The sequence below is a fragment of the Antrostomus carolinensis genome, unplaced genomic scaffold, assembly GCF_000700745.2.
Source record: "Antrostomus carolinensis isolate BGI_N321 unplaced genomic scaffold, ASM70074v2 scaffold2688, whole genome shotgun sequence".
NCBI lineage: Eukaryota > Metazoa > Chordata > Aves > Caprimulgiformes > Caprimulgidae > Antrostomus > Antrostomus carolinensis.
In genome coordinates, this window is record NW_010333496.1 from 2,281 (window position 1) to 27,500 (window position 25,220).

Below are 25,220 nucleotides of genomic sequence, written 5' to 3' on the forward strand. Positions count from 1 at the left end.
GGATTTCAAACCTTTTAATTTCCTGGTGATCAGTTCTAACTGGCTAAAGTAATGTAAATAATCATAGAATGGTTTGGATTGAAATGGGCCTTTAAAGGTCATCTAGTCCAGCCCCCCCTGCAGTGAGTAGGGACACCTTCAACTAGATCAGGTTGCTCAAATAAGTTCTATTAAGATCATAGAATGGTTTGGGTTGGAAGGGACCTTAAAGATCATCCAGTTCCAACCCCCCCCTGCCATCAGCGGGGACACCCCCCACTAGACCAGGTTGCTCAAAGCCTCATCCAACCTGGCCTTCAACACTTCCAGGGAGGGAGCATCCACAGCTTCTCTGGGCAACCTGGGCCAGTGTCTCACCACCCTCACAGTGAAGAATTTCTTCCTAATATCTCATCTAAACCTCCCCTCTTCCAGTTTAGAGCCATTTCCCCTTGTTCTGTCATTAAATGCCCTTGTAAAAAGTCCCTCCCCAGCTTTCTTGTAGCCCCTTCAGGTACTGGAAGGCTGCTGTAAGATCTCCCCAGAGCCTTCTCTTCTCCAGGCTGAACAGCCCCAACTCTCTCAGCCTGTTCTCACAGCAGAGGTGCTCCAGCCCTCGGGTCATCCTCGTGGCTCCTCTGGACTCGTTCTAACAGGTCCATGTCTTTCTTGTGATGGGGGCTCCAGAACTGGACACAGCACTCCAGGTGGGGCCTTATGAGAGCGGAGTAGAGGGGGAGAATCACCTCCCTCAACCTGCTGGCCACACTACTCTTAATGCAGCCCAGGATATGGTTGGCAGAAAATTGTATCTTTTCTTATATTCACAAATGTTTGGGTTTGTTTTTTTTTTAAGTAGTTGTGACTTACAAATTAGGTCAAGTTATCTAAAAATCACAAGCAGCTTTTTTTTTTTCTTTTTCCCTCGTTTATCTTAATGTTGGGTAAAAGAGCAGAAGTTGATTTGGAAACCTGTAAGCTGAAGGGTGTTTTCCAGTATGGTGTGTTTATTGGGGTTTTTGTGGTTTTTTTTTTTTTGTGCAATCTTCAGTATTTTATTTTCTCCCTCAGTACTTCTAAGCGGCAGAACCAGCCTCAAAGGCACTATGGAATTACCTCTCCGATTAGCTTGGCTCCTCCTAAGGATATAGATTACATTCATACTCAGAAGCTAGTTGAAGCAATGAAGCCATTTGGGGTATTTGAAGATAAGGAAGAACTGAATCACAGGTATAACACAACTGTAAAATTTGTTAACCTCTTGAGTTTTTTAGGGCAAACTTAACATGAGGGTTTTTTTACAGGCAAGTTGTTCTTGGTAAACTGAATAACTTGGTCAAAGAGTGGATTTCAGAGCTTGGTCAGAGCAAGGTAAGCATTTTTTATATGTTCTTATCGAAACAACTGAAGCCTTTTTATTTATTTTAAAGGGCATACTACTAGGATTTGTGCTAAAGTTCAACTTTTAACTTTCTTAAGTATTCAGTACAGCTGTAGTTACTGCCATTGAAATAAGGAATAAAAGATACTTCAGATCACAATTCTGAAGTTTTTGGAGCACCGAATAAATTTGAAGTGGCTCTATAAGTAGACTAGTAGCAGCTAAGAAAGCTGAAACAATGTATTGTAGGGTGAGATAAATGATAAATGGGCACTAAGCTTGCCCCAAACAGCTTACAGCACTCAATCTAGTTTGAAATTATTACATTAGACTTACCTTTTGTATAGCTCTGAAATTGTGTTAATTTATGTGCAGCTGCTGCAGGGAAGACTAATAATAGGTCTTCATTTGTGTAAAATAATAAAAGGACTACTACATTACTCATACTTTTTTTTAAGTTGCAAGCACTTGCTTCAGAAAAAACAGTATCAGTCTACTAGAGTTGAGAAGACATTGTTTATGGAGGCTGTTGTAGTCTTTCTAAATAACTTGTATGTTAATTAAACTTGCACATAGGTCAACATGTATCTTTATAATATAAAGTAAACTTTCTCTTCTCCCCACAGAAACTTCCCCCTTCAGTAGCAGCAAATGCTGGTGGCAAAATATTTACATTTGGTTCTTACAGACTTGGAGTACACACTAAAGGTAGAAGTTCTAATATAATAAAAAATAGTTCTAAAATAATATAAAAATAATTATAAAATTATAAAATAATACTGTAGTTCTAATGTTTGAAAGTGACTTCCAACAATAATGGAAGAAATGGAATCTCTTTGCAGGTGCTGACATAGATGCTGTTTGTGTTGCTCCTAGACATGTGGAAAGGTCGGATTTTTTTCAATCATTTTTTGAAAAATTAAGACATCAGGAGGAAATAAAGAATCTCAGAGTGAGTAAGCTCTCTCCTTGATCAATTGTGCAACCTCTGCAGTAAGAATATTCACGTTAAAGACTCGTATTCCTAGTGAATGTCTTACAAACCAAAATTTAAAAAATAATTCTAAAATACTATTTTACGTAGCATGAAAATGTTGAAGTAAAGCTTTTGGTTCCTTTCCCCAATGACTGTATGTCACATAAAAATATTTGTGGTAGACTTCTCCCCTACCCATGGTTTGGGAATGAGTCAGCTATGTAAGTTGTCCCTAGGAGCCTTGCTTTAACCTTAGGTGTAGTAAGGGGCTTGGAAATACCGTACTGGCATGCGGGAAGAGAAAGGGAAGTTGAAGGTGATGCGGAAAGGCTTCTGTTAGTACCTTTGCCATGGAGTTCCTCTGGATGTACTTTAGGACCTCTAATTCATTCTTTGGTCACGTTCCTCTCTGGCTACTCAGCCTGAGACTTTGGAAGGGGGATGCACGCTGTCAGCTTTACAGAAAGTTGGTAGGAGCTGTTCTGTGAACATACAAAACTGCTTTGTAAAGTCACCCCTGGGTGCATATGTTGTGTACCTTGCATGTGCAGCTGAGCTCCTCAGAAGTTTCCCTTAGCCTCGTCTTCCTTGTGCAGATGTTTTGAAAGACTTCATGTGCATAGCTAATGAGCCTTCCTTAAGGTGACTGTCACCTGAAAACGGACTCACAGTGGGCTGAGGCACAGTTCTAACACGTGCTCTACAAAACTGAAAACCATCCCATAAAGTATCTAATGGTATCTCAGGCACAGCAGAAAACAAAAAATAGGGGAGACTAGTGTGCACTGTCAAATGTGGTCAGAATTTTTTAGATTTCTCTGGATGTTACCAGGAGTAAGATAGCTACAGAAACTTCATACTTTTCTTCCTCATCAAGGTAAGTACCTCACCACCACTGGCTCACTGTGCGCTGTGTTCGTTATAATACATGATCAGCCTCCAAATCTCTTGGCTAAATAACTTTTTAAGGTTAGTAACAGTAACGTATTAGTGCTATAATGCTTGCAGCTTATAAACAATTTTGTTGGTTCAGAAACAACTTAATCTTGATACTGAGTAGTTCAGCAGTGTACATTCTAGATTGTATCATGTTTTAGGAAAAACTTTAAAGTAGCAAAAGGTGGTTTCTTATGCAGTTTTCCTCTCCTTTATAGGCAGTTGAAGATGCATATGTACCAGTTATCAAATTTGAGTTTGATGGCATTGAGGTAAGTGTTTCAATTTTTTATTTGAGTAAATTTTTTTCTAACTTTGAAATAGGATACCTTTTCCAGGCGCCTGTGACTGTCCTGTTTTGGAAGGTTATTGGTATCCTAAGTGTATTTAGGAAACTGTAATTAAAGTGTGACCACAACCTATCCCAGGAGAAGACATTGCAGTAGAATGGGAACTTATAAGAAAATAAGCCCCTAGGAGGCCTGGTAGGCATGGGAACATCAGGGACAGCTTTTTCTAAACCTGCCAGGGTACTTGAATAGCATTTATCTTGCAAGGACTGTGCAGAGGGTGAGCAGAGGCAGTGTCCTTGCCAACCCTTCTTACCTCTGACAAGCTAGCTTTCTACAAAGGGCTGCATATAGTTCACAGTATGGATCGTGAGCAGACTAAATATTTTTTTGCAAATAAAAAAAGAGGTTATGAGACAAACAATCTGGAAAATGAAAATTAAAAGTACTCATTTGACTCCTGCCTAGGTTTGTCAGCTGCAGGAATCCTTGTATCTTGAATACATCTTATACAGGGAATAAAGAACTGCATGCTGTAGTACCTAAGCAAGTTACTGCTTGATAAGCACTATCATGAAGACACTTACTCAGTGACCTTTTTGTGGCCTTGATCTGGTACAGACATTCACAGAATAATTTTCTTGCCTCAGACTGTACTAAAAACCAGATATTTCAGGATCAAAAGGGTTTACTGCATAAAGAAAACGCTCTCTCCTTTGCTGAAGTATAGTTGAGGTGATTGAACTTATCTTAATTCTATGATTAATTTTAAGTCCCTTTTAATGGAAATTCTAAGTTTAGAGTATCTTTCCAACTTCAAAAAACTCCTTCCTTTCCCTAGCTTAAAAAGAAGATGGGGATGCAATCAAGGTTCTGTAAATAAAATATGGAACTTCTAGCAATTTTCTTGACTTTTCTAGCAAATAAATCTCTTGGGAGATGTATCTATAGTCATGTGATTCTAAATAAAAATGTTAACCACTTCTTAGACTTGACTAACTGTGCCCCACTAGTGTGCTGTTCATGAACAGTGCAGCATTCTAACCTGAGGGTTGGCACTTTTTTTTTTCCCTCTCAAGATTGATCTTGTGTTTGCAAGACTGTCTGTTCAAACTGTTTCTGATAATCTTGATCTTGAAGATGATTCATATCTGAGAAGCTTGGACATAAGATGCATACGGAGCTTAAATGGTAAGCATCTTTAAGCATCTTTAAAAAGTGTTACTAAAATTGATAGAGAATGCACATTACACAACCAAAGTTTCTGTACAAGATGCAGAAACTGATCTCCTGTATACTTCAGGTCTGAGGAGGTGGCAGGTGGGCTTAAATATAGATGTTTCAAGGAGCTGTGTGTTTAGATAGACCTGTATTTCATGTTTCTTTGATCAGAGTGTGTGTATTGTTCCAATTTGCCACAGAAACTGCTTCAGATGAATAGGTAGAGCACTTGATAGAGAAGAATGCGTTGTAGTTCATAAAACAAAATAAGGATATTTAAAATACCTGAAGCCGAACTTGCTTGCTGTTTAATACTGAGTGGTTTAATTGTTCATGGCTGTTGAAAGAAGCCTAGCTTAGCTTTTGGGATCCTGTAGAAAAGCCTTATTAAAAATTGTTGGCTGTAGTCTAAACTATAAAAAAAGCTGTTGAGGGCAGCAGTTACCTGAAATGATATTGAATGTTATGTGTAATCTATAACTTTTAAGGTAATACAAAGCAAATAATCCAAACTTGCTTTTATAGACTTGAATGTTAAACTGTAAGCTATCCAGTATAGCATAAAACTGACTTGTACCTGTTACTCAGATCTTCTGTCCTTTTTTTTGTACAGGCTGCAGAGTTACTGACGAGATACTGCGTCTAGTGCCAAATAAAGAGAATTTTCGGCTAGCGCTCCGTACCATTAAACTGTGGGCAAAACGTGAGTAATGTGACTTTTCATGATCTTTAAACTTTTCAGAGGCACCTCATGCTGAAAAACAAAACAATTAGAAGTCCTTCAGCTTTGGATAGCTGTTTAAATGACAGTTTTCAAACTAAAAACTGGTTTTAGTTTAGATTCAAGATCTCTCCATGTGGTGGATTCTGCGTGTTTTTTTTTCTAATGGACGTAGAGTGAGGAGGAGGGGAATGCCAACAAGAGAAGACGCTGCATTGCGTAGCAGGAACCCGACTACAAATGATAAAAATGCCAAATTAAGTATAAAATCTTGATACATAAGGAAAAAGAAAATACTGTTTGCACATGTGGCTAGAGGAAATGCTACAATAATAGCAGAACTTTTTTCTTAAGGGAAGTTGAAGTAGTAGCTGTAGCAGTGTAGGCAGAGTTTCAGAGTAGCAGTATTTTGGGAAGTGGTGTGGTAATGAATTATTTTTTTTCTCATCACTGTAAGGACCAACAATTTTGGCCTCATTGCACTGCAAAAATAATTGACTTCGAAGCTGAAGTGTGCTATGTATTCTGTGATTGTGAAGTTGGTGCTGTAAGTTTGAAGGAATGTGCTTGGGTAGTGAAAGACTCCAGGCTAACTACAATGTATCTGTTCTAGGACGTGGCATTTACTCAAACATGTTGGGATTTCTTGGTGGTGTTTCATGGGCCATGCTGGTAGCGAGAATATGTCAGCTCTACCCGAATGCATTGGCATCTACTCTTGTCAACAAGTTCTTCTTAGTTTTCTCAAAATGGTAAGAGCTATTGTTTCCTTTACTTTGCATAAAGAAGTAACACTTCAAGAAGTAGTTCTTATGTAAGATTTACATTGACAACATTCAGTCCTACTCTGAATTACATGGCAGTGTTTTAAATGCACACTTATTTACTGGCTTTTCTTGTATAGGGAATGGCCAAAACCTGTGGTATTGAAACCACCGGAAGAGAACAATCTCAATTTACCAGTGTGGGACCCAAGGGTATGTAGACATTGAATTCAGAAGCCTTTAAACTTTCTTCTAACCTAAACTAATGCTAAACAAAATTGTTTTAACATCATAGGTCAACCCATCAGACCGCCATCACGTTATGCCCATCATCACACCAGTGTATCCCCAGCAAAACTCTACGTACAATGTGTCCGCGTCAACAAGAGCAGTTATGGTAGAGGAATTCAAGCATGGTAAAGTTCTTTCCATTAACTGATTTAAAAGTATAATTCTTGCTATATGAAACCATGCAATCTGAATTGGTTATATTCTGTGAGGTGTTCTGTCCTTTTAGGTAGAATAGGTCTCTGGGAAGTAGCCCTGTTGGACGCAATAAGGGACCAGCTTTACAATGAACTGTCATAGTAGACCCGTATTTTGTCAGGGGAGTTCCTGCTTTTTGATCTGTCAATTACTGTTCAAAACCTTTATCTTGTAAAGTTTATAGTATGCTCTGCTAGTCTTAAACAAAATGGTAATAAGGTTTTCAACCTTAATTGTAGGTCTTGGTGTTACAAACGACATTCTTCAAGGCAAATCTGATTGGGCGAAGCTCTTTGAGCCTCTGAATTTCTTTCAGAAATACAAGTATGTATGAAATCTGTTGTCTGAATGTGAAATTATTTACTTACTGGTTAGCATAGTGAGTTTTAACTTGCAGTCTAAATAGAAGATGGCATTGATGTTTGTTTTTCAGAAACTGGAGGTAGTCATGTGAATTTTGGTAAGGATAAGCAGAGGGAAGGTAGAAAAACTGTTATGGTACCAATACTGTTTTTATTAGAAAAAATCAACTATGATATTTAGAATATAGCAGAATGCAATTCTAAAGGTTGTAATCATTTTTTCTTCAGTTAATACCATGCTGAATACAGGATATAATCTGTTTTGTCTAGAAGTCATATTCTATACATTTAAAGTAGTTTTGGTTTCACTTGAAGGTATATAAAGTCCTGAGCTAGTATGTTCATTTTCCTTTTCTTCTAGACATTACATTGTGCTAACTGCCACTGCTTCTTCTAAAGAGCACCACTTAGAGTGGTAAGTCTTGCTTTAAATGTTACTTACACGTCACTGAAGTTCTAATATTTTCTTCCTGTACCCCAATGGATTGTCTTGTCCACCCCCTGGGGTACACACCCCTCCCTACACTTTAAAGAACGCTCTTCTACAGCCTTAGGAGACTTGGTTTCATAACTATTTTACTAGATGTAATATTTAATTTTGGACTAGATTGCACTCAATGCTAAGTTGCTCTGGTTATGTAGTCAGCCTTTTCTAGAGCTTGCTCTTCTCCAGTGAAGTGAAACAAGGCTGCTTCATCTGGGTGAAACTTGACAGTCTGCACAGAGCATCTGAATGCTGAAAAATTGTATTTACTAAGTTATAATCTGGTCATGTGCTCAAATATCTTGCATTTAGTGCTGAAAGTGATCACTCCAGCATGCTTGGTAGCAGATAGGTAAATGGCAGAAGTGCTGATCTACTTTGTGAAACTTAATGTGAGAACCACCTCAACTGTAGTGAGAGGAAATGACTGCTTCTGACATGATATTTGTCACTGTCTCAAGGGAGATACGCCAGTAATAACTTGATTAACCTATGTGAATGTGCTGACTAACTGTGAATCTAGAAATAAGGGGAAACAGTGAGGAATTAAGGTAGTATAATGTTTGGGTTGTTCTTAACTTTGTGATAGTATTCTCTGTTAAGAAATGCTTACTTTGCCTGCTTTGCTCAAGTAAGCAAGCAAAATAGCTCTGTGTAACAGAGCCCTATTCTGAGGGCACCTTGGATATACTTCAAACTTCAGCTTGTGCCTTAAAGCAAATAATTATTGTGCTATCTCTAAAAGACAGCTTACTTAATGTTTAAAAATAGCTCTATAGGTCATACCTTTTACCTGAACTTTCTAATATGTTCACCTAAAAATTGTATTGGCTACAGCTTGATGTCAGTAACAGTTAGGTATACAGCAAGGAGTTATGGGAAGAAGGCTTAGAGCCAAATATTTTTTCACGTGGAATGTTTTTAAGTGAATAAAGCTTATTGTATCTCACAATAAAGATGATAAAGTTCTGGCTGCAGTAAAAGCTGATGTTTTTGCGGTGATGGAAATGGGGGCAAATGGTGCTTAGTTTTGCATCTGGTGAAACTAAAAAGATTATTAACTTGCTTCAGCTTGTGTGCTATATAAGAACAAATTTAGTTCACCAACTCTTGAATGGATTTGTGAAAATATAGCACATCTGTTGTTCATCAACATAAGATACTTTAGAAGAACGTACAGATTTCTGACTGCTTTCAAAGTTAGCAGCCTTTTAGGTAAAAGGGTAAAATGCTGATACTTCATTTAAATGAAGAACCTTTGTGGTCATGATTTACTACTTGGGTAAGTTTCTGATGAGACTGACTAGATAACTTGTTTATTAAAGGAGCTATATTTTTCAATTTGGCTAGAAGAGGGTCAACTCTTTTCACTAATCAATATGCAGGAGGAATTGCATTTTTACTCAGGTGTAATTGAACAGTTGTGCTTGAGCTTTTTCTAAACTGTTCTTCTCCTTGATCTTTGGGGTAAAAAGCTGCACTTCAAAATGCAGCCAGAGGTGCTGGTATCTGCTTCTTGTTGATATTTTCATCATAGGTTATAGGTTGAAGTGTTGTATCTGAATTGTTAAGAGTAAAAGTTAAGCTTATTTTTATCTTTAGAAACTTGTCACTGGAAACACCCTCAAACTATAGTGTGTATGATATAAAAATCTGGTATCTACTCAGCTGAATGAAACTTAATACCTATTGATTGGTTAGCATTTTTGTATTAGCATTGTATTATAAAAAGGCATATAACTACTGTGTTGGATACAGTTAAAAATGAATAAATATCTCTTGTTCTTATTAGGATTGGCCTTGTCGAATCTAAAATTCGTGTGCTGGTTGGAAACTTGGAGCGGAATGAATTTATAACTATTGCACATGTAAAGCCACAGTGTTTCCCTGGCAACGAAGAACTCTGTAAACAGTGAGTTTCACTATTTTTCTGAAATACAGTTTGGCTAGTGTCTTGTAACTTCTTTTATATTCATCCACCTTAACTGATCTGTGAGAGGTGTTCAGTTACGTACCTGCTGTTTTGTAGGTGGGGGCCTCTGACAGGTAAGGCTCTCGGCAGGTAAGATCTTTTTAAAGAAGGGAGAACTTCAGAGAGAAGTGCCCTGAGAACTTAAGTATGGGCTGACTCTAATCTTTAACTGCTGTGTAAAACTAAACTGTTTTGCTTAATTCCTTGAGAGTAGATGCCAGCATCCAAATAACTGTGCCTAAATGATAGATTTGTGAATCTGTCTTTTTAGGAGAGGATACGTGTCGATGTGGTTTCTTGGAATTGCGTTTAGGAAAGTGGAAAATGCAGAAGGTGTTAGTGTTGATTTAACACACGTTATACAGTCATTCACAGATACAGGTAAGCCTATGTTTTGCTCTAGTCTTGTAGGATTTCACTTTCTTATTCTAGTGGAAGTTTCTTCGCAAAGTGAATTGTGCTTCCTTCTGGTATTAGCTATTAGATATTTCTACAGAGAGCAACATATAGAAGATTACCTTTAAAAACGTATGTGGTGGTTTGACCCACAGTAGGACTATGTGGTCCTGCACTCACTCCCCCCACCTGGTGAGATGGGATGGGAGTCACAACAAAGGGGGCACGGGATTAGGAATGAAGGACAGGGACGGCTCACTCACCAGTTATGGTCACGGGTAAAACAGACTCAACTTGGGGAAGAAAAATCAGTTTAGTTTGCAAATCATCTAACTAGATATAACAACCACATCTTACAACACCTTCCCCCACCCCTCCCTTCTTCCCAGGCTCAAATCTCTTTGCTCCCCATTTCTCTACCTTCCCCCCCAGCAGCACAGGGGGCAGGGAATGGGGGTTCAGTCAGTTCACCTCTGCTGCTCTTCCCGGCATGGAAGTCCAGGAACAAGATGTTCCAACATGAGCTTCCCATGGAGTCACGGACCTCTTTGGGCTCAGCTCCCGGCTCCAGCATGGGGACATCCACGGGCTGCAGACTCACTTCCCACTCTGGGGGTCCACCCCTGCTCTGGCATCGAGCGACTCTTGGGGTCCCAATTCCAGTCACACTTGCCCTCCTGCTCAGCTTCTCTGCTCCAGCGTGGGGTCCTCCATGGCCTACACGTGGGTCTCTGCTCCGCTGTTGAATCTCCATGGGCTGCAGAACCTCCTTTGCCTTCTCCTACTCCATTAGGTGAACTGGGTGTGGGCCTCTGTCTTTTCCTCAAGCAATTAAACTCTCTCTGTTTGTCTGTCCTTTTGTTTAGGCCGATGGTTGTCTCTTGTTCAGGTCAATGGTGTCTCCTCCAGGTTCTCTCCACCTTCTTCTTTCCAGAACAGTCCTTCCCCTCACAACTATGGATTCTCAAAGGCGTTTCTCCAGTGCTCACTGGCCCAGCCTGGGCTGGGGGGGTCTCTGCCAGACTCATGCCTAGCTGTTATGAGGAAGAACTAAGGAAATTGGGTTATTCCTCTGAAGTGACAAGTGTTTGGACACAGAGTTCTAAACAGTGGTCTCCTTTAAAATTTTTTTTTTTTTGCACTGATGAAGAGTTTGTCCATAGTACGAGCATGAGCTGTGTGTTGTATGGCTCAGACAACAAGAATAAATGCAGTAAAACCTGACCTTTTTTAGTTCGTGCTTTGGTATATGAGAAAAGCATAGAAAAATGCCTTAAAACTCTTGTCTGAGTTTCAAGCCAGGTGGGGTGATTCCTCAGACTTGTGCTGTTATCTATACTGATGCTTCTCTTGTACATTACATCCCCTGGCACTGTGTTTCAATGATGAGGCAAATGTCAATGATGTCAACAAGGCTTATGTACTGCTAAGAGGCTAGAACTAATGTTAAATCCTTTATTTCTATGCACAAACTTCATTATAGCTGTGTGCTCTCAGTTCAGTGAAGCACAGCCTATAGGACATTTCAGATGTAGGGTTTGAATCCAGCAAGAATGAATGGAAAAGGTATTTCTTGAGTGGTGTGAAATCCTTTGGCAAATGTAGGAGTGACCAGTAGTTATGAGCAAGAAAGCTTTTTATCATGTGTCTTGACTTTGAAAGAGTATTTTTAGAAGACAAAGATTAGCTTCAAGTTGATGGGCTCAAGAATATAAGGCTCACTGTATGGAAGGCTTTTGTTAAGTGAACTTTATCTCACTTTTACATAAAAACATTATTGCTTTGAAGCAACTGTTCATATTGGTGTGAATGTTCATATTTGTGCTTTCATTTCACTTCTATGTCTCCTGTAGAAAGACTTCAAATCTTTTTGTTGCACGTCCTTACTTTGATTTGCGCTCTCTGTGTTAGTAAGCTGACTTTCCAGTTATGGTTATTACAGACCTGTTAGATAAGCTTATCTAAGTGTGAATTAATTCTGTAATAAGTGCTGTGTTAGTATAGCATATTAAAGTTGCATCAAAGCCTGTTTGCAGGCAGTTAAGAAAAACCTGTTTAAATTTCGGTGATTCTGATAAGTTGGATGTCCCTAAAATTCAGTCTTACTTTCTTGGACAGATAAAATTTTAACATCTCAACTACAGAAATCATATGATGCTACAGAACTCTGAAGAAGAAAACTACAATCACCACCATAAATATCAAATAAAAAATTAGTCTGAATCTTGAGTATGGTGTCTGATCTCTCATCACCTGTGCATGACTGGGTTGATTCAGAAAGTCCTCTAGCTCTATTCTCAACAAGAAAACTAATGATTAAGGAGGTATTAATCTCCTTCAGGTTAAAATCAACTCAAATGTGAGCTGTGTGATTAGCAAACCACAGCTGTAACTGAGCACATAAATACATATTGGCACTTAAATAGCTGTTATTTATTTTGTCTGTAATGGATGTGAAATGGGCATCTTTGGTCACATTCATCTTCTTGAGACTAAATGTGGAGTGCTTGGGTAGCATTTTGTGTTTAGTTAGGCGGGAAACTTCTTGCTCTTCATTTAGGCTGAACAAACCTACAGGCTTGCTGTTTCTAAACAAACCATATGTAACTTTGACAAATACCTAATGTAAATATCCCCACTAACCTACAGTACTAAATTTCATGGTAGTTTACAGGCAGGCTAACAATTTAAACATGCTGAAAGAAGGTATGAAGCTAGAAGCAGCTCATGTGAAGAGGAAACATCTGCACCTTTTTTTACCTGTGGAAACTCTTCAGAAAAGAAAGAAGGTATAATAAAAATATGACTGTTCTGGTAATATTTTTTTTTCTTTAATAATTACTTGAAGACTTAATTATTTTTTTTTAACTGTTGTTTCAGCAAAGCATGCCAGATAGTAGTCAAAATACTAGTGGTCTTAAGGGAAAAAGGATTTCTTCACATGGCAGTTCCAGAGACATCGAAACCAGAAAGCTATATAATTCCTCTTCATTAAATAAGATATCTAAACTGGACATCTCTACAGCACAGATAGAAAGGTTAGCACCATCACCTTAGAACTGTGAAGAAGCTGCTTTTAACTGACTCACAATGTGAACGAGGTCTAGGATTTCTTGTTTGAGTCTATGTGAATCGTAAGTATGTGGAGGGCTATAATGATTCTGGGAGCAAAGCTGGCATCGTCTTTGGGCATGTGGGGGGAGACAGGTTAAAGAAATCCTTGAAAAATTAATTTGATGTACATGAACACATAGGAATGAAGAACAACTTGATGATACCAGAGAAGTTACTTGGTCTTGAACATGAATCCCCTTAGGTTAGTGTGTAACTGGAAGCCAGAGTATTTTATGTGTAGGTACCAGTTCTTTCTAACAAAAATATGGTTGATGCCAAGCAGTATTAAGTTCTAATGAAGTGCTGATCTTGACCACAGAAACACTAGAGCTGCTGCTGATTTGGTGGAGCAGTATGAGAACTTGGGCAGTAAAAGTGTCTGTCACATCCTGGGCAGTCTGTTTATAAGCTACTTCAGCACAAAAGGAATATGTAATCTTGAGTGTATTAGCCCAATACTACCAAATGTGTAATACCTGCTGTGTTCAGGCTGTTTGGTACTGTAGGAGTAGCATGGGAAAAAATAATAGGGTGCATGTATGCATAGAACAGATACATTTATTAAAAGTAGCACAAGAGTGCTGGATATACTGAGCTGGAAAACAGAACCAGTACGTAGAGACACACTAAAGAAAATAATAAGTTTAAATTTGTAGTCTGAAATTCAGCAAAATAAAGGTCTTGTGCTAGGTGGTCTATGAGTTTGTGTTGTTTAGTAGAGCTGTGACAATGAGCTGAGCAGGTAGATGTTTGTCTTGCATGAACTTTCTGGAAATAAATATATAGTATTTTACAAACTAGCATTTTATAACTCTAGTGTCTGACTCTTACAGAAATGCTGTGTATCAGAAACCTAATAGTGCTAACAGTAGAGAGAAGATACCTCATGTAGCTGTACCATCAGTGTCTAAAGGACTGTCCATTCCTGTTACTGACTCAAGTATGTATTGATGTAGTGGGTGGAATGCAGTCTTTAATTTCTTGGCTCTAAAACTCTAAAAGCTTGGTGTCTTCTACAGAAATTGAGTCTACAGTTGCAATAAGAACATCAGGACCTCTAACTGGTTATGCCGTTCCAGGACATAATGCAGTTTCTCAACTCAGACCACATTTTGTCCAAGGACAGCATGAATTAAGTGGGACTCCAATTACAGATCCTAAGAATGCTCCACCTAAACGACCTTATTCAGTGACCTCTAAAGGATGTCATTCACCTACATCAGAAGAATGCCCCAAAAAACCAATAGATGGAGAAAAGGTAAGGAAAGGGGGCTAGGCCAGGGAGGGTTTGAAGTAGTATTAATTATTGATGTAGAATGAATGAAATAACTGAGAAGAAACCCATATATACATCCCCAACATATTCAGGAATCTAAATTTAAGTATAATTATAGTTTTACTCTAATGTAGATACAAGAAATTGTCTTGGATATAAAGTATAGCTGTTAAAATTTTTTCTATGATCTGGCACTAGTGACTGTTTCTGGTTTAGTGGCAGGGTCTCCAAATACTGCTGTACTTGGATATTACTGCATTGACCAGTTGCTGAATGAACTGGCTCATTTGGAAGCAGTTCTTAAAACAATTCAGAAAAAAAAAATCTCAAAATGAAGAGGATATGAGTCTTACAAATGTAAAAGTATGAGCTAATCTTGTTCTGGCAAATGATTTTTGAATGCCTATTGATAGTTTTGCTGCTTTAGAAATCAGCAGCCTACTTGATAGGTCAATACTCATGAGCATCCACTGTTGAAATGATGGTGTGGAGTTGCTTGTTAAATCTTGGTTTTGTGGAAGCTTTAGATTTAATGCTTGATTTGTTTTATTGCTGTATATGTAAATCTCCTAAGTAGCTGTTCTTGTGGCTTGACCTCTCTTTTGATGCAGAGGCAAAGAACAATTAGAAAAAAACCCTCAATTTTGTCACTTGTGAAAAATCAACGTGCAGATCTACTATTGAATATTTTGAGGTTAGGGTAGTAAGATTTTTTGAGAGTCTTGAGATTCCTGTGTGGTAATGGTAGTCTTGTCTAAATGTTCTTTTAAGAACGGCCACTAAAACATGTAATGTGTTGTTTGGAAGCTGTACCCAAATATGAAGGTAATTTTAGTATAGCAATTATTTTAATTGTGTGTATTCTGTTCTTACTAGTTAACTGGCCAGAATTCAGCATTCAAAGATGGTGGCAATCCAGAAGATATCAGAAGATCTACAGTAAATGTAATTTTGAAGTGGTTTTACTCAGTGGACTAACCGAAAAGCTGAATGGACTGTTCTAGTGCCTAGGCTACCTCACATAAATACTCTGCATGTGTATTGATGTAGACAAAAATATGCTTTTTAATTTAACTTACTTCAGTCTTCATTTCCCAAATACTACACCTGTATAACCTGTCTTTTATATGTTACTACTACATGATTTGGTAGTATTTAGCTTCTTGCCATGTTTAGAATTAGATTTTTTTTTTTAAACCACTTAATTCACTGATGTGAACTAAAACTACTATAAAGACTAAAGCATTTGGCCTCTCAAAGGGAGGATAAAGGGCTCTGTATTTAGTGTAGCTTGCTACTCAAGCATAAACTTTTGAGGGTATACCCTCAAAACAAGGTGTGGTCCTGTTGGTAGAGTGAAGGTTGAAATACCTGAAATACTGTATGTGTGCTTATAGGGCTTGGAGAGAGAGAGAGAAAAAAAGGGGCCAAAAAAAGCCCAACCCAACTACCACCACCTCCCCACACCCCCTGCAAAAAAGCCCTCCAATAAACCCAAAGAACACCAATACAAAAAAACCAAAACACCCCACAAAAATGAGAGGGAGATTGTCAATGCATGTATGTATCTGGTTTTAAGTATCCTAGCTGCCAGAACTTGCTGTCTCTCGAGTCATAAATTTGACAGTACTGCCTAATAAATCCCTTTTGACTTTTTTTTAGGGTGTCCTTGGAGGAAAATCCATGCTGATTCCATTTATCAACACATCAAGATCACAGGTATTATTTATTGTGCCTTTGTTCATAGGTAAAGCAGAATTTTCATTTTATATACAAAGACTTATGTACTATTAATCCCTGTAAACTTGGTGGTTCTGAGTAGCTGGTAAGCTTTTGCCATCATGCTTCTACCAGATTGAATAGCTGAACAATGACCTAAGAGGCTTACTCACAAAAGTGAAGCCAAAGTTTCCAAGTTACTGAACTTGAAAAACCATGTTTCCATATGCTCAAACACTGACAGTTTGTTTCCTGATTTGCTTTTTTGTTAAAGCAAAAAGATCTGTACTCCTCACAGATCTTCCCCAAGGTGATCTGAGCTCTTATCGTATATACTTGTATACTTAATTCTGGGACAAGACTTGGAAGCTTTGAAGTGTGTAAGTGGCTTTAACTCTTGTGTCATATAAAATGTTGTGAAATTGAGGGTTATAAGACTGAAAGTAATCTGGACAGTAGAGACACTCTGTTTTCCTGATCCATGGATGTCAGAAGTATAATAAGCTTCCTCTGTTACGCTGTTGAGCAGCTTGCAACTTATTTCCTGCCCCACAGGAATGTAATTATCTCAATTGATACCAGGAAATAAGTGTGCAGAGAGGAAAATGCTCTTTCTCTGTAAACTGGTGGGAACTAAAAAAGTGGTGTGGGGAAAAAATCCTTCGCTGTAAATATTTGGTTTTGGGCCATACTGTTTCACTACATAAAGAATATTGATCTATTCACCTAAGAAAGGGTTTATCTGCTGCTACTACTGAATTAATGAATTTAAAACTTCCTTTCTTTTCTGTGTCATCTCTTTGTGTGTTGTAGAGGCTTCCCAGTAAAGAACTACCAGATTCTTCATCTCCTGTTCCAACAAATAGTATTCGTATTATTAAAAGATCCATCAAACTTACCCTTAATGGGTAACCAGTATCTCTTCAGGTAAAGACGATCTAATCACTTGTTTAGTGGTCTGCATTATCAACATGTATTGTTGTTACTAACAAAGTATAGGTTATTGTTGCAATACTGCAGTTGGACAGTTAAAATCATGGTCTTATTTTATAGTATTGTCGGATACTTGCTTCATTTTGAACTCCTCTTTGCATATTCTGGTAACAGTTATCCTTATTAATCTTTTTAAAAGTCTTAACTGTCACTAGCTGAAACGGCTTTTGAAAAAGCCACAAAAAAACAACCTGTCCTGTGACTTGGATTCAGAATGTATGTGAACAGGGTTAACTAGTCACTGTAACCACATTCTGGCTTCAAGTTTGTATGAACATGTTTGTATTTGTGTGTGCTTTCCTAGTTCATGTGCATATATTGTTCTTATCTTAAATTATTTTTTCGTTTGGCACGTACACTCCTGTGCATCTATCACAATTGTGCTCAGCTTCCTCAGGTAGTAGCTTTCCACTGTCTAGCACAGCCATGCACTACACAAGTATTGCCTCCCATGGAGGCCCATAAATAATTTAAATATTGAAGAAAAATGCAGCAGAGCATGCTATTAAGGTATGGAGATGCTAGACATATCCCATGCCATGTTACCTGATTTTTGTCTTAAGACTGCTCAAACATGAGACTTGAGGGTTTTTTGTTGTCACTGGGTAGTAAAGCTAAAGTCAGAACACACAGCTAAAGACGTGCTTAAACATTGCAAGGCTGTTGTGACACTACTACCCACCTGCAAGTTGCAGTCTTGAAAGCAACTGGCATGCAGAAAATTATTTCAGATAAACCCTGAAGGCTGTTCTAAATGGTTATATGACAACTTGTAGTAGTCTTAAGTCTGGTTCTGTAAACTGGTAACACTACTTACCCAGTTAAGTGCATTAGGGTTTTTTGAGGGGTGGGGAGAAATTTTGATCATATGAAACAAACATTATGCTATCTATCTATTGTGACTTGGTGTTTTTGTAAATGAAGTTGTATGTTTTTTCCAGAGTATTTTTGTATGTACTGTAAAATACTATCTTCCAAAGAGAAATTTAAAATCTTCAGTCTCTTTTTTTAAAAAAAAAAAAAATGCAGTTGTGATCTGCTTAAAAAACCCAAACAACTAAACAAAATGTAAGGTGGGGGGGACAGTGCTACAAAAAAACCATGTTCTACAAAATTATAATGTCATGCTAAAGTAAATCTGAGGAGACTAGGAACACTACTTTCCTGCTTCTAGCATTTCCAGCTCAACACCCTTTGCATAGTGGAGTTTGCAACTGCTTTGACAGCTAAAGTCTCAGTTTGCTCTGTAGACAACAGATACCACTGAATTCTTTTTAAATTAGTTGCTTGGCTTAAACAGCAGTTCTGAGCTCCGATCATCTTAAGGAACCACCTAAAACCCTAGTGATAAGACCGAAAGGCTGTAAAGGAGTAAGAAAAGGCACATCTTGTAAGGTATTCCTCTAGCATTTCCTCTACTGCTAGTATTTCAAACTTGTGGAGAAAGAATGACTCTATCACAAAATACTAACTTTTTTCCTTATTACTTCTGGTTTCCAGCTTGCTTCAAGTGCAATTTTTCTCTTAGAAAATTGGCCTTAGTGGGTTTAAAAGGTCTTACTCTTTCTTCTCCCCTCCAAAAAACCCAAAACTTAGACTGCAAGGCTTAGGTTTAGTCACAGGTTAAAATTAAGAAATAGAACCCATGTTACTTAAGTGGCTTTTAGCAGAACTACACCTTGAGTTTATAAAACAGTTACCTCGGTTTTATGACCCGTGTTAAACCATGATATTTAAATATTGTCAAGTCTGTGTACTAGTTACAGTGTGTGTAAAACTTCAGCACCTGTGTAAATAAAAAAATCCATCATGAATTTGAAGGAATTAAAGCTGAAGTAAGTGATAAGATAAACAGCAAACCAAATATGAAAAGTGTTTTGTAACAGTCTACAACCCTGTAATATTACCATGCTTTTAAACAAATTCTGCCACTTGAGTATTCCAAGACTGTTAAGGGCTGTTTTGCAACTAGTCTCAAACTAACCTAGCTCATGGATATCAAAGTATAAGCCTTTACACAGATTTTTATTTTTTTAATCTTGCTTTGCAGTTATCTTCTAATTTTTTTTTTCTTCCTTTTACTCTTAGGGTTTTAAGAAGAATGGTTAGAAAGAATTTAGGTTACTAGTTTCTCGGACTTGATCCGGCATAGATGAGATCACGCGCTTTTAACTTAATGTACGAAATACTCAACGCTTGTTCTGGTGCCGAGTGGCATGCATCACAGTCCTGGAGTATCCCTGGATGTTGCAGCAGTTCCATACTGCCCCAGGACTATGCAGATTAGATTCCAGCTGTTTTAAATAAAGTTCAAACTGCAAGAATTCAACTTAAATGTTTTCCTTTGTTTATGGAGCAAGTCCTGCGTTACAGTGAGTGAAAGGAAAGTTACTTATGCATAAAGATTGAGTGAGGGAGGCTCTTTGATACAAGACTTCCTGCAAACTTTGGCTCTTTTCTCTCTGCTTTCTTAGCTGGTTGCTGTATGTGTGGCTTGGAGCTCCAGATGGGAGGGGTGAGGAATGCATGATGAATCTCCTTAAAAAGGAGCAGCTCTTACTGAAATTGTGTATTGTTAGCAAATTTGAGCAAGAAATTTCATTGCAGGAATTAGTACCTCTTGTGGTTTTATTTCTTGGCTATAAGCAAAGAAACAGTTAATGTGAAGACACCTACACTTCCTTCTGTTGCAATGGATGTCCCTGTAGAAACTAAGAGAAAGTAGTAGAATAGAAGAGAATTTTGCCTTAATGAGTTAAAGGAAAAAAAAAAAAAAACAAAACAAAGTGGTGGGGGGGAGGGAAGTGTCTTGAAATTGTTAATCTTGACTTTGGGAGGGAGGAGGCTTCTTAATACTGCCTTTATGTAATATTTAGTGACATAAGCTGTTTAGCCTGAAAACACAAGTGAAAACTGAGCTGTATTTTTGTGATTACCTCATCACACTTCTTATAAAGAGTGTGGTGCTACGCATTATTCCAGTAACTGAAAAGCCGTGGTTGTAGCATTGCTACGTGTCTGTGTGCAGCTGAGGGGCTAATACCACCCTGGGCTGAAGGCACTCTGTGCCCTGTCCACAAGGAAATCACATGGCTGTAGAGGACACCTTGCTCAGAGCAGTAACCTGCTCCTGTGAAAACAGGCGTCTTCCTCTCCTCCAGGACCACCCCAGTGGGCTGCAGCCTTGTTCCTTCACCCACTGCAGAACGTGCCCTTTCCCTGGGGGAGGACAGCCGGTGGGTGAAGGGGAGCTGTGGCCCAGGCTTCCCACGCCGGGGTGGGCTGAGAGCTGTGTGTTGTGACGGTGCTGGCGTGTCACCGCACCGCGGTTGTGCTCTGAGGGCGGCGATGGGGAAATGCCGCTGCAGCCCTGTGCTGCCTGTGGCCCCTGACCAGGCTGGTCCTGGAGTGGCTGGGGGGACCAGCTGCAGCCCCCTGCTTCCTGGCCAGGTCCACTGCTGTTCTGACGTTCCTCAAACCCTGCTGGGCCAGGCTGCGCTAAGCAAAGTGTGGTGGGGTGTTCTCCAGCCCAGAGCTGAGAAGGAGGGGAGCAGTGGTCTGTTGAGCGCTCCTTGCTGCCTTTTAGCACGCTGGTCAGCATGGACTCCCCTTCCCCGTGGCTGAGGGTTTCTTCAGCCATCGCCTACCCTTGAAGTGCCAAGCTCTGAGCGTGGCCCAAGTGCTCAGGGCTCCAGGCTGCTGGACTTTGTGTATTTTTATGGAGGGATCTTAGCAAAATAGTAGGCTGTGGGGTGATTTTTCTCTTGTTCCAGAAGATATAGCCTGTTGACCTCTCAGCTGTCTGACCTTTAAGAAATTGATAGAAATCAAAAAAATCAAACTGGGACTGCTTATCCTTGGGCAGTTCCTCTTTGCTGGGAAGACCCTGTCTGAATCATCCTGCTCTCCTCACCCAACCTTGTTTCTTATTCTCACCTCATTTCATTTCATCTGATCTCAGACTCTTGCCTGTCTTCTTTTCTCTGGTAACTTGCATCTTCCTTCTCACCCAAATCAGTCTTTGCTTTCTCTGCGTTTGAACTGTGTGGTACTTTATTCTGTGCTGATGGAGTGAAAATCCTGGGAGTCCTGAAACCAGAGGAGAAATAACCTACCCTGTTTCAGTTCTAGTATGTGGTAGCTTGGCAATCAGATGCCTGCTGCGGGGACCATCCAGCTCACTCTGTGCAGCATGTGCAATGGAGACAAAGCTGAAAATTTTGGACACTAAGCAAGTCTGGCAAGCATGTGTAAGTTCATTCTTTTCAAAGGTTCAATACATGCCCAGATATGTGGTTTTTTCAAAGGAAGAGCAAAAAGTCCAACAGTGATACCAGTGCTAAACTTCATGTCCCTGTTTCTGAAATGTGAAGAAGTTAAGAGTTTCTTTATAAAAATTCTGAGAAATCTTTGAATATAATTAAAGCAGCACAAGTTCCACATGACTCATTCTTGGAAATGACTGAGTCATTTTTAGTTTGTTTTTCCTAAAAATCAGCTGGAGGCACAGTATATGTGATCATACTCCAAAGAAAAGTTTTTAGCAAACTTGGAGTCACTGAAAATGTGGCCTTAAAATAGGCAGGTGTTGTCTAGCCATAACCAACAAAGTGCATTGGTGGTAATATGACAAAAATAAAACATAGTACATACTTGCTACAGCATTAACTAAAGCTAGAAAGTGCTAGAATTGATTTTGTCCCTGCAGTTTTAATTCTGCTCTGTTTTTCCTGTGTGATCACTGGGCAAGAACAAGAAGTGATCATAAACACTATATCCAAGTGCATGTAACACGAAGCAGAAAAGCTGAGGTTTTGTGAATCACTTGACGTTTAAGTGCCTGGCTGTCTGCCTTCAGCACAGCTTTAGTATGTTGTTGCAAGTTTTGTCTCTTATTTATTTGATACCGAATTTATGTTTTATTATGTACAGCTTTTCTACTACATGAGCAGAAGGGCATAAACCTGTCATTGTGAGTAATACAACAGAGATTCCTAATAATTAAGCTAAAGAAGTAATAGCTATTTTAAGCTATTATACATTTTCTGCTCTCTCAAAGGAGTCAGACATTACACTGCCAGGGAAACTGAAAGTTAGTCCTGCTTCTGAATTGTATATATGAAACCAGAAGTCTTTAAGTATTTCTTGCAAGACTCGTAGCTGGCCCTTGCATTCACTTTTGGTTTTGTCTAGATGGTAGAGCATATGTTAATTTTCCCCAGTAATTCTGAGTGTTTTTACAGGTCTTTACCAACACTGTACTTTCTGCTATGTAGGATGACAGTTGTAAAGCAGTCTAGTGTAGATCTTGTTCCATGTGTTAAAAAAAAATCTATTCCAGCAAATCATGAACAACAGGAAGATCATGATACAGTATTTTATGCATAGTGATTGTTTGCAGCAATTTAGTTAAGAAAATCAAATGGGACAAAAATATACCTCTAGGAGTTCTATTTTGAGGAAAATTACTGTTGCAAACAGCTAAGTACTAGCAATGAGAAAGCAAGGGAATCCCCTGTTCACCCACTAAATAAATCACTGGGTTGTACCAAATGATAAGTTCTGTAAGTACAGAGATGTTTACTTATTTGTAATTCAGAGTAAATATTTGGCACATGCATGTAAAATTATAAATCTGTTTACTAAATTATATTGCTCTCACAGAAACAAGTAATCAGCACTGTGTTAATTTTCTCTCCCATTCTTAGATGTTGTGTCTTTAAGTGATGAAAATTCAGTAAGGGTAGTATCTCACTTTTCTCCAGACTGTGCTTATTTAAAGTTGTTTTCAGTTCACCTTCCAGTAACAAGTGAGCTGAGATGGATTGACCAGAAGCCCAACTATGGAGCTCAAATAGAGGTTTGTATGTTCAGACTCAGATCTTGTGTGTGTTCAGCTTTAAAGGTCATCCCTGATTTCAGTGGCTGTGATGTCAGTGGGGAAACCCTGCTGCACTTTTGTCCTTATGAGAAGGTCTAAAAACGTCAAATAAAAGCAAAGTAACTACTTTAAAAGTTTAAGGCTTCAGTATAGAAACTAACCACAGGTTCTTAGTGACTCCTGAGCAAGATTGTTATTTTATCAGCTGCTGCTTGTGTGTGAACTCAGGTCTCTTCTCTGTCACTATTTCTTTAGCTTACATTGTTTTGTTTTTCAGCTACTTACTAAGGAGAGCTTTTGTTGAGAATCATGGGATGATCTTGTATTTGTTAAGTAATGGATGCCACTAACACCAATGTTTAAGAGTTCTTATCTGACATAATTGGACAGAGGCTGAAACAAGGTGCCCACCAAAAGTTCCTTATTTGTGTTAAGTTTTGGTAGTGTTGTGTACTTTTTTTCAAGGCTTTCCCTGACACCATGTAAAATAATTTTTCAACACTTAATAATTCTTTACAACATTTCTGAGAAGTTTCTTAAAATCTGTTCTTTAACACAAGAGAAATCTAAAGCATAGAGAGTATAATGATTTATGAAGGGTCAGACAGAAATTTTGTGGCAATACCAGAAACTGAAGCCAAAGTCCCTGAACGTGTGAGCTTGTTGTTTGACCCTTTTTCTTTAGAGTTATGTTGTCCGTGCTTGGAATGGGGATTCTCAGTACCTAACAGTTACTGCATCCGCTTAAGGACTGTTTTAACTCTCTCTAGAGACCATAACTAAAACCAACTGCTGATTTTTAAGCCACTACATAAGTGATAGCCTGCTTTTCTCTCCTGTTGCTTTTTTTATAAGCTTGCAAATTAAACAACTTTTCAGACCTCAATTACCTTCTTCAGAAGAAAAAAATAATCACAAATTTTTGGTTCTTCACAAAATGTAATGTTGAGAATTCTGTCACAATGTGCAGTGCCACAGGACTGCCAGATCCGAGTTAACACCTTACTAAGTGCTAATGGGTAAGTTCTTATATCTTACCATTGTGGGATTACGTGAGGCTGCTAAAGGAGAATCCCAATAATTCCTGATAGTAGAATTGTGAAAAAAGCAAAAACACACAAAAAACCAACAAAACAAAAGACATATTTTCTAAGGAGTTGCTACTAGTCTTAGAGAAAATGAATGGATGCTAAGTGTATGTCCTTAAAAAAAAAAAGGCAGAAATATTAGAATTCTAACTGTCTAAATTGTAGGTGGCTTTCTATGTAGTCTTCATTGAGATTCTTGATTAGACACTCTGCTAGAGATGTGTTTTTCTGCTGCTGAAAACTTGTTGCAGCATCTAACCAGAGTTTATGTGAAAGATGAATGTAGCTCTTAAGTGACTGAGTAAATCTTTTGCGAAAGTATCATATCAGCTGTTGTGAAAAATTGGATATTCTGCAATACCATGTCAATGTAGGAGGCTCTATGCCTAAAGCTGTGTGTTAAAGCCACAAAGACCTTGGGTATCGCAAAATAATGTTGAACTGCACAAACTGGAGAAGATCTGTCACTCAGCGCAACGTGAATCCCCAAGATGTGTGTTAAAGTGCTGCAAGACTGAGCAGCATAGGACCTTGGTGTTGCCATGGGCTTGCCTCCAGCTCACAGCCATGATATCAGACTTTTTGTTTATTATTGTGCATTTTAGGCCCAAAGTTATCCCCCTTTAGATTCACTGTTAAAAGTTACTCTTGGCTTCAGCAGAAGCTAAATCCCTTTATTTAGGAAAGGGTTGTAGCTACTGAGTTAAGTTGGTTGAATTATGAATGATTTTATGTGAATTGGTATATTGTCACATCTTTCTGAATGAATGATAGTTTACAGCAAGCTGTTGGTAGCCATCTCCCTTACAATCCTTAAATGAATGTTATGTTGTCAGGGCTGCGTATTTGTATCACTCAGACAAAATTCCAGTCAACTTAAATGTAAGCTTTGCCTGTAAGAGAGGTGCATGACTGGGTTCTTGACTCTTTACTGTATTGCTATGAATGTATTTTTGCATGGCCCCAAATTTAATATATTTATTCTTGTAATCAAAGCTTGTTCAGTGCAATGGACAAGCACAATGAGCATGCCTCCAGGGCCTAAGAATGTGCTATTGCCTAATGAGTTGCATAAAGCCCCTCAAATAAAGGTGGAAGAAACACTCAGTTGAGGGAAGTCGACATACACCTACTCTCCAACTTTAGAAGTGTGAATCTTCCTAGATTTCCTGAATAAAGCT

At 38.6% G+C, this 25,220-nt stretch overlaps 1 protein-coding gene across 1 annotated transcript; it reads left to right on the forward strand.

Moving 5' to 3' along the window:
• Nucleotides 1–1,050: 1,050 nt before the first annotated feature.
• Nucleotides 1,051–16,989, forward strand: PAPOLG (poly(A) polymerase gamma; the record flags this gene model as incomplete). Its single annotated transcript, XM_010173858.2, has 21 exons — nucleotides 1,051–1,209; nucleotides 1,284–1,350; nucleotides 1,987–2,068; nucleotides 2,203–2,312; nucleotides 3,491–3,544; nucleotides 4,642–4,753; nucleotides 5,397–5,486; nucleotides 6,118–6,256; nucleotides 6,409–6,481; nucleotides 6,564–6,684; nucleotides 6,994–7,078; nucleotides 7,478–7,531; nucleotides 9,393–9,512; nucleotides 9,844–9,953; nucleotides 12,636–12,757; nucleotides 12,849–13,006; nucleotides 13,916–14,022; nucleotides 14,102–14,340; nucleotides 15,235–15,303; nucleotides 16,021–16,077; nucleotides 16,891–16,989. Coding segments are annotated over 21 exons (2,227 nt in total), but the record flags the coding sequence as incomplete, so codon positions are not given.
• Nucleotides 16,990–25,220: the final 8,231 nt, after the last annotated feature.